Source organism: Berghia stephanieae, chromosome 2 (genome assembly GCF_034508935.2).
Source record: "Berghia stephanieae isolate SIO BIC M18660-M18661 chromosome 2, UCSD_Bste_1.3, whole genome shotgun sequence".
NCBI classification, from domain to species: Eukaryota; Metazoa; Mollusca; class Gastropoda; order Nudibranchia; family Aeolidiidae; genus Berghia; species Berghia stephanieae.
In genome coordinates this window covers 49,045,184-49,055,183 of record NC_088361.1, presented here as the reverse complement: position 1 = coordinate 49,055,183, position 10,000 = coordinate 49,045,184, and the positions used below count along the sequence as shown (strand labels likewise).

General features: G+C 37.8%; 1 protein-coding gene across 1 annotated transcript in view; it reads right to left on the bottom strand.

The window, feature by feature from the left end:
- LOC144965071 (growth/differentiation factor 8-like) overlaps window positions 1-5,679 on the bottom strand; it is a 61,918-nt gene extending 56,239 nt beyond the window's left edge. The window contains exon 1 of the mRNA XM_078899971.1: window positions 3,968-5,679. Within this exon, the coding sequence (XP_078756097.1) occupies window positions 3,968-5,006 (1,039 nt within the window). The 5' untranslated portion in view covers window positions 5,007-5,679. The remainder of the gene's footprint in view (window positions 1-3,967) is intronic.
- Window positions 5,680-10,000: the final 4,321 nt, after the last annotated feature.

Here is a 10,000-nt window from a genome sequence, read left to right as displayed (position 1 = left end):
GTGAGTGTCATACCATTAGACCACAAAGCCAAAGTTTAAGGGAACTGTAATATTGGTGAAATCGAAAATAATTAATAAAAGAGTCAATAATTGTCGTAAATTTCCTTTTTTTTTAATGTTTGAATTGTCTGATTTATATTTGATGAGACAATTTGCAGAAAAGTGGTTTTGGTGGGGAAAAAGACGGCTTCAACGTTGATAAGACGCTATTTTAATGTTTAAAATGACCCAGGAAAAAAATAACAAGGTTTAAGGGCCGAATTGACGTTACATTTTGTGCATAGTTGAGTCCTTGGAAAAGGCTCTTTGCTCACATTCTCTCGTCGTACTCGGGGTGTAAAATGAGTACCTGGCCGTTAAACAGCGTTGTCTCTGTCGAAGAAAAAATTGTAACATCGCCTAACAAGCTTCATGTATCCTACTTGTTTTTACGTGTTGCTGTTGGTCAGTGACCCTTTGTAAAGCGCTTTGAGAACTTTTATTGCGCTATATAAAAGCTCAAGTGTTTGTTGATGTTTGTTTTGTTTTTTTGGTTCTGTTATGTTTTTGTTTTTGTTTTTGTTTTTTGTTTTATTTTGTTTTGTTTTGGTTTTTTTTATTTGTTTGTTTTTTTTTTTTTTGTTTTTTGTGTTTTTTTTTTGTTTGGGGGGGGGGGGGGTTGGGGTTTTTGTTTGTTTGTTTGTTTTTGTTTTGTTTTTTGCAATAAGAATGCAGAAATTATCAAGCAAAGACCAATTTCCGCAACGGGGTGAATAGTGGGAATTTTTATTAAGTAATCGCGATTTTTGATCGAGCAGCCCCAAAGCACATTTTATTCCAGCCCTCCCCCTAAATAGTAACTCGTAATGGTATCAAGTGAACTGTAATAGCGCCTAACAAGCGTTAGTCATGTCTCGTTCTACATGTTACGTGTCGCTGTTGGTCAGGGACCCTCTGTGAAGTGCGTTGAGCACGTTTAGTAGATATTGCGCTATATACAAACTCAAGTTTTTTTGTTGTTTTTATTTTTAAAAGTCTACAATAATAATTTGTGACGACAGATTATCAAATGTTGAATTTCACTAAACTTTGAGATTTGAAAAAAGAAGTATCATTTAAATATTTTTGAAAATGTCTTTTACTCAGAGATGACGTAGTAGCAGTAGTTGTAGTAGTAGTAGTAGTAGTAGTAGTAGTAGTAGTAGTAGTAGTAGTAGTAGTAGTAGTAGTAGTAGTAGTAGTAGTAGTAGTAGTAGTAGTAGTAGTAGTAGTAGTAGTAGTAGTAGTAGTAGTAGTAGTAGTAGTAGTGTTTTTTAGTAGTATTTTAAACGAACCGATCGGAATTTCCTTGGTTACCATAATATTTTCTCTACGTAGGTTAAGATCGGGATTAGATTTACATGAGGATTGGAGCTGGTTGCTTAATGAATCAATCATTATCATTATTCTACTCCTCTCATTGGAAAACCCTAAGAATGACTGCAGAATGTGTTCGCACAGTTTATTGGTGTGAAATTAGGTGTAAACGGCAGCTGCTGGTTGATAATTAAAAATAATATTTTGTGCGCATGATCAATCCAACGTTATTAGTTTTGGGTCAAATTGTCATTCAAGCAGATGGAGAAAGATACAAATTATGGTGAATAGAAATACTAATACCATACCATTTGGTTACAAAATATCTAATATTTTACTTGGAGGGGTAGAATAAACGTTGTGTTATTGGGCACGATAAAAATAACTCGTTTAATAAATACAAAGAGATGATTACAATGAGAGTGTTGGAATAAAAGGTGTTTTGACACTTTCCGTTGAAAATTGAGAAAGTCTTATAATATGATAAATTGTACATATCTGAATACTTTCACAAAATCTTAAAGAAATATTTACAATATAAATATTTCCAGTTAATATCATTTGAGGGTAGATACTCAATTGTTGCTGGACTACAAATGCAGAAACACAAAAGAACATTGAAGCTTTTGAAATGTGGTGCTTGAGAAGGATGCAGAGAATATCGTATACTGCACACAAAACGAACGAAGAAGTGCTAAAACAAACATACCAACAAAGGAAACTAATGCCCTTAATAGTGGATCGACAACTATCCTTTTTCGGACACATAGTAAGGAAAGATAAGAATGAATACCTGGCAAGTTGTGGAAAAATACCTGGTAAACGCGCCCGGGGGAGACAAAGAAAAACACTCATAGACCAACTGAAGGGCTTCACCAACCTAACAATCCAAGAGCTGTTTGAAAAAGCAAGAGACAAGGAGGAATGGAGAGAGATAATTCATGCAGTATCCGAAGCCTGGACCAGGCATGGAACCTAGAAGAAGAAGTACTCAATTGTTGAAATAAGAAAAATTTTAACACAATTTTGCCGTTTTTCTCAAACCACAATTTCTGCTTTTATAACGTCAACGTTAAATGGTCATAACTCAAAATATTGAGGTGCCTACATGAGTTTTTTGTTTTAATGTAGAGTAAAATAAAGGGAGTAACAATGTCTCTTATAAAAGATACAACAAAAAGTAAAGGACGTTTCAGCTTTTGACCTTCTTCGGGTAAACGAGAATAGAAAATATGTTATGTTACATAACTCAGCAATTAAAAAAAAAGTTTACATTAAATAAATGTCAAATTATAAACAAATTGTTCACTCCATCACATCAAACCAAATAACTTAATATCCAAAAAATGCGACATGTGCACCATTTTTATATTATATTGATGAAAAGATTCTTGGTACTAATTCTTACATTTTCTCTGTGTTGTCTTTTCCAAAATATTCACTGTGTTATTAGTGTGTGTCATTGTAAACAATGAACGCTTTTTTAATTCGCAAATTTTCAATATATAAATAAATAACAATGTGAAATTGATTGTACGCTTCGAATTAATAAACGAAGACAAATAATGTGGATGTTTCGGGTTTCCCTTTATCAACAAAACAGGATGAATGAAAAAGGTTTCACCTTAACAATACGACTACCACATTATCTCATTCGTCTGTAGTGTTTCATTCGTCCTGTTTTGTTGATAGAGGAGGAAACCCGAAACGTCTACATTATCTATTTTCGTTTATTAAATTGAAGCGTACATTCAATTTCACATTGTTGTTTATTTCTTCGAACTTCGATCAGCAACATTAACATAACATTACATTACAAAATGTCCAACTAAGTACGGCTTCGGATAATGAATGAATCTGCAATCTTCAAACATCATGTGCGGCTATGTGGTCTAGTGGTATGACCACTCGCTTTCAGATCGAAAGGTCATGGGTTCGAGCCTTGCTCGGCGCATATTTGAGTCCTTGGAGAAGACTCTTTACTCACATTCGCTCATCCATCGTACTCTGGTGTAATATGAGTACCTGGCCGTCAACAGCGTTGTCTTTTGTCGGATAAAATTGTAAAATCGCCTAACAGGCGTCATGTCTCGTTCTATATGTTTCGTGTTGCTGTTGGTCATGGACCCTTTGTAAAGTGCTTTGAGCATGTTTAGTGGATATTGCTCTAAATAAAAGTTCAACGTTTACAGACTTTGTTTGATTTTAAAATGTGACGAACTGTCTCAACTTGGTATTCTGTCGGACTGGTACATATGAAAAATAGGAAATTTGATATTTATATGGTAATGGAAAAGAAGTAGTCTTTTGCAATTCAAAACATATATTCATTTTCTGTGATGTCCCAGGTTTGAAACCTTTTAACACGATGAGAGTTATTTTAATCCATCGATATGTGAAGGACGAGTTTTCCGGCCAAAATTTTAAATACATGTTTTTTCCAGAATGCGGAATAATGATAAAGGCATCTTTTCTAACTCAAAATTTTAAAGTTAAGTTGATAACATTGACTTTCATGCATCGTGCTCACTCCGAAATAATAGACGTCTACTAAAATTTTGATGACATTTAAATTTGTCTCAAATGAAATTAGAAAAATGAAGTGAAATAAAAAGAACTAAAATGAACTTACGTTGTCGTGCTTTTGTAAATACTCTCTCCGTTCGAATGGTATAATCGTCGTCTTTGTTAGTTCTTTTGGAATAGGGCGAATCGTTCATCATGTCGCTGTCAATTTGGTAATATTTGGCCATGGCTGGGACTTTGGGCATCGCCAATTGAGACGCGTTGGGAGGTGCTGTCATGTGTAAAGAACTCAGAATCGATTGCTTAAGTCGTTCGATACGATATTGTCTGTCTCCGTCTCTCATGCGACAAGTTGGACACCTGCTATAATTGGATTTCTTGGTCTCGGATGAGTTCCAGCTGAGAGACTCGTTGTCCATGGAAGAATTGGACAGTTCTGAAAGATCGAAGTCAGTTTGTTTGGATAAATTGGAAAAACTCGAATCCGAATCGGAAACATCGTCCTGTTTCGGGACGGATTCGACGGTGGGATGAATTGTTTTGGCCATTGTGAGGGTAGTTGTCTTTTGGGAGACATGCGATTCGAGATTTTGCTTGGGAAACTCTACCGGGTGATGGCGGTACTTGTGTTTTTTTAAATCTTTGGAATATTGATATCGGTCTGGTCTTATGTTAATGTTATTGACCAATTCCTGATTCGCGTAATAATGCCTTCGTGGTTTTTTCGCTGGATATCTTCTCTTATACGATTTTACTCCCATATTTTTGGTATCAAGATAATTTTTATAATGGCGATTTTCTTCCTCGGTCATTTGAGCTTTTAATAAAGTTCCTTGTAGCGTTCCCTCCATGACAATGTTATTATTATTATTGTTGTTACTATTACTATTCTGATTAGATTTAACAATATCACTTTGTCTCCGAGAATAAAGGTTGTTTTTTTGAGATAAATTACTTTCATTAATTCCTCGCCGGTGATGATCTTCATTTCCACCACCGACTGCTGTTATTGCTGATGCTCTTGAATGATAGCCCGATGGAGTTGACATTCTGACTGGTGCTTTTGAACTGTGTAGCACCGGGATGAGGACCGTGATGAGAACGAAGACAGATAAAATAGTGGCTGTAGAGAATTGGTTCGTCATGATATTGTCTGGAGCAGCCGATGATGTTGTTGTCCTTTACACCCAGGACGCTGCAGTGAGATTTTTGATCACCGTCAAAATCTTCACAAAATTCTACTCGTATTATTAAAGACTCCCAAGCGGGTTGGTGGTTCTCCTCTAACGATGTGTGACTTCATCGGATGATGACTGCTGTTGTATAATCAAAGTTCGTGCGTAGCACCTTGATCACAACTTGATTAATTTAATTTAGTTAAGCCTCATGGTGATATTATTGCGATGAAATTATGATGAAGAAAAATTATATTTTAAAATAAACGTTGAACAAATGCAGGGGTAGTATTCAAAGTCGTTACAACTTTTTTGCGATGAAGTATAGATGTTTTGTACGTTCCAAAATCACTTCAACTAAACCACAGGAATGGTGCAATTATCCTTTTGAAGACAAATTATAATTATGTAGCTATAGGATGCCAATTTAACGCGATTAGTTCCTCATCTACTAAAGGTGCTTTGGAAGTTTGCTATGTAAAAATAAATTAACACCACGAAGTTTTTGGGGAGGATAAGCTGCATGCTGTTCTAACCGAGTCGTTTTGCCTCACGCACCTCAACAACTTTGTCAAGCCGGCACGAGTCGCGAACAACGTGACGAGACAAAAGCGACTGGTTAGCGTAATGCACAGCGGTTCCACTTATGACTCTCTAGGTACTTCTGTTGAAGTTTGGAGAATCTCACTTAACTTTCCTCAACCCCTCTCACCTCGACTTAATCTCACATCGCCTCATCGGACGAGATGCGAAATGCTTCGTTCTGGTACTCGCACAAGTAAGCGAGAGCGACATAAGAGAGTGAGACAGCGAGAGAGAGAGAGAGAGAGAGAGAGAGAGAGAGAGAGAGAGAGAGAGAGAGAGAGAGAGAGAATCATCTATTTGTTACAGAGATATGATGTAGGAGTGACGAAGAGAATAATATTTCTTCACTGTCAGCCGATAATGCAGATTACCGCCACATTAGGACTAAGTCAGCATCTGTTTTGATGTGGAATTACAAAACACTTTTCTATTAGTTTATCAGGAAAAATGATTACCATCGATTGGCGTGACCAAGGCTAGTTCGGGTGACGACGACCAGCCCCGAAATATGTCCCCAGATTGAAGTTTGTTTTTTTAAGCAACATAAAAATTAAAACAACAACAACAACAAATAATAACAATAATAAAGCCAAGCATGGTTGTCCGGTCAATGAACATTGATGATAAACCGATCAATTCAAGTTCAAGTCTTGAATAAAATTTAAAGTCAATTTCTATTGTCTTAATAGACAATACGTTTTTAGATTTCATAAGAGAGCTCCGCGGAGGTTTTTAATCGTAGCGATCTATATATTCATGTTTTCGTCCAACCAAGTCATCGATCAAATGATTTGTTGCTATACAACGATTTGACATTTCTCAATAAATGTAAACATGCTGCTTTGTTTATGAAAGTTGTAAACATACACATGTGTCAAGCCGAACCAAATGACCAATTGTGATTTTGGATAGTTCGAAAACTGAACACTTTTCACTATGTGGGTCATTTTAAGCACACTTTGCAATGTGACCAATGACCTCGAGTACATGGAAAGGTAATATAAATCGTCCCCATAGGGCACGAGAGATATTTCTGAATTTAATATCATGTATTATATTTGGCTCACTTATCGCAGAATGTGAGCGATCAATATTCAGGTTTTCATCCAACCGACTCATCGATCACATGATTTGTTGCTGTCTAAGGATTAGACATTTGTTATCAAATGTAAACACGCTGCTTTGTTTATGAAAGTTAGAACCATACACATGTGTCCAGCTGAACAAAATGACCAATCGTGATATTGGATAGTTCGAAAACTGTGAACACTTTTAACTATGTGAGTCACTTTGAGCACATTTTGCAATGTGACCAATGACCCCGAGCACATGGAAAGGTAATATAGATCAACCCCATTCTTTCCCACTATTAAGAACGGAAAAGATTTCATATAAAATTTAAAAAATTGATTGTATTCAGAATAATGAGAGGAAACATGAACTGGTATCGATTCTCCTCATTGTCAGGCTCGCTAACTGGAAGGTTGTGCGGCTATGTGGTCTAGTGGTATGACACTCGCTTTCGGATCGGAAGGTCCTGGTTTCGAGCCTCGCTCGGCGCATCGTTGAGTCCTTGGAAAAGACTCTTTACTCACATTCTCTCACCATACTCATGTGTAAAATGAGTACCTGACCGTTAACAGCGTTGTCTCTGTCGAGAAAAAAATATAATATCGCCTAACAGGCGTTATGTTTTGTTTTATATGTCACGTGTTGCTGTTGGTCAGGGACCCTTTGTAAAGCGCTTTGAGCACGTTTAATGAATATTACGCTATGTAAAATCTCTCGTTAACACACAAAACTATGTCTAACTTTATATGTTTATCGTCTGGTCGGGAAATTCTAGGGGAATGAGAACAAATCATCTAACTTAATTAGTCCTTCAGAGCCATTAGGCCCATTGAGCCGGAGCTTACCCCGGCTTCTACAGCGTGAAAAGGACAATAGCAATTGCTTGCTATCCTTTTGATAGGACGTTAGTCTATCAGAAAGTACTTTATGCCAAATCTAACAGACTCAGCTACCCATTCACTGCTGGGTGGACAGGGAGGGGGACCGGGGTCAGAAAATATCTCGACTGCATCCGGGATCGATTTAGGTCCCTTTGCCTGTGAAGCGAGTGCTCTACCAACTGAGCTATCGGGACCCCCAATCATCTAACTGGCGGTCTATAAACAAAAGCAGAGAGCAGAAGAGCCCCAACTTCATTCAATCTATTGTTTGTAAACAACCATTATATTTGTTCGAGCGGATTTGAGGATGAGTCAATAATCCTGTGATTTGATTGGTCAATAATCTGCTGGTTGGTTCAGTTTTAAGCATCTTGTCCAACGTGCGCATATACGCATGTCTGACATCCGAACCAGAGTATGGGCCTAGTTTACCATTGTTGTAATGGACAATATTTTGAGTCATTTTTTGAGATTTCCATTACAACATTGAGCCCATAATGAATTTGGTTATCAGACCTGCAAATAAGTGCACGTCAATCTGGTGCAATCTGGTATAAAACCGTTTTTAGAAGAACACAGTTAGCATTTATTATGAGCGTGGCTAAACGGTAAGGTATTTGATTCGTACCCGAATGTTACCGAGTTCAATCACCGCCGCTGCAAAGTGTGGCCTTGAGCAAGTCACCTCGCCCTAACTCAATTTGCGGCGCTGCACTGTGGCTGACGCCTGGGTTATTCCAGTCTTCCCTGGGAATAGACCCTAGAGACAAATTTCCCCTTGGGGATAGATAAAGGGATTTTTTTATTATTATTATTTATATCTTTTTAGGGCTATCATCAACGTACACATATTTGCAGGTCTGATAACCTGTCGGTGTAGGTATTTAAAGGCAGAGTAGAGAAGAGGGGGGGGGAGTGTGTGGGGGGGGGGGGGGGGGGGAGAGGGGGCGGGTAGCAGACAAAATTCCTCATGCAAGTACGGTACAGAAATAGAGTGAAAGAATGCACTCTTGAGTCAAGGTTTTCAAAGGAATCCGCCTTACTTCGAATAAACACATTTTAAAAAGTTTGGCTGGAAAACTCTTTACTCAAATATCGATCGATTAAAATGACCCGACCCTCATATTGTCCAAACAAATAACCCCCTTAAAAAGCCCCACAAACTTGGGACTTTAAGAAAGACCACGGAAGTCCCAGGTTTGAAATTTTTAATAAGATGAGGGTCTTTTTAAATCGGTCTTATTTGAAGGTGAGCTTTCTGGCCGAATGGTTAAATTCGAGTTTTTTCCGGAGTAGGCCATAAATTACTGGTCCAAAATTAGATCGCTGCATTCCACTGATAAAGATAAGGTCAATCCACTCTCTGGGTTTTCTTGATCTTTAGCGTTTTTACAGTAAATATTTCCCACATGTCAGCCTCTACTTGATTAATCACTTCATGTCAATCTGAATTTTTTGGGGGGTATAAATAAAGCCTTGAATGTTATATAGCGCAATGCCCATCGGTGTGCTCAAAAACCTCATCTTGATCTTTAATGTATTTATAGTAGGGCTATGTGGTCTTGTGGTATGAAACTCGCTTTCAGATCGAAAGGTCCTGGGTTCGAGCCTCGCTCGGCGTATATGTTGAGTCCTTGGAAAAGACTCTTTACTCACATTCTCTCATCATACTCAGGTATAAAATGAGTACCTGGTCGTAAACAGCGTTGTCTCTGTCCGAAAAAAAATTGTAAAATCGCCTATCAGGCGTCATGTTTCGTTCTACATGTTAAGTGTTGCTGTTGGCTAGGGACCCCTTGTAAAGCGCGTTGATCACGTTTGGTGGATATTGCGCTATATAAAAGCTCAAGTAAATTGTATAAACAAAAACACGAACTTTCGTACGGTGCAATGCCCATTGGTGTGCTCAAAGCCGTCTTGATCTTCAATGTATTTACAGTAAACAATAGCAACGGGTCATCATCTTCTTCCTTAATCACTTCACGCTATAATTTTTTTTTTTTGGATTTATTTTTGTATAGAAAACCTTGAATATTTGTGTATTGCAGTACTTGAGCTCTTATATAGTCCAATATCCACTAAACGTGCTCAAAGCGCTCTACAAGGGTCCCTGACTAACAGCAACACGTAACATGCAGAACTAGACATTACGCCTGTTAGCCGATATTACAATTTTTCCGACACAGACAACGCTGTTAACGGCCAGGTACTCATTTTACACCTGAGTACGGTGAAAGAATTTGAGTAAAGAGCCTTTTCCAAGGGCTCAATTATACGCCGAGTGAGGCTCAAACCCAGGACCTTCCCATCCGAAAGGGAGTGTCAATACTTAGGGTGCGAGAAATATAATTGGGGGGGGGGGGGGAAAAGTATGACACTGTTTCAATACACAGCAGAAATAAGAACTATCCGAAATTTTACAAGCTA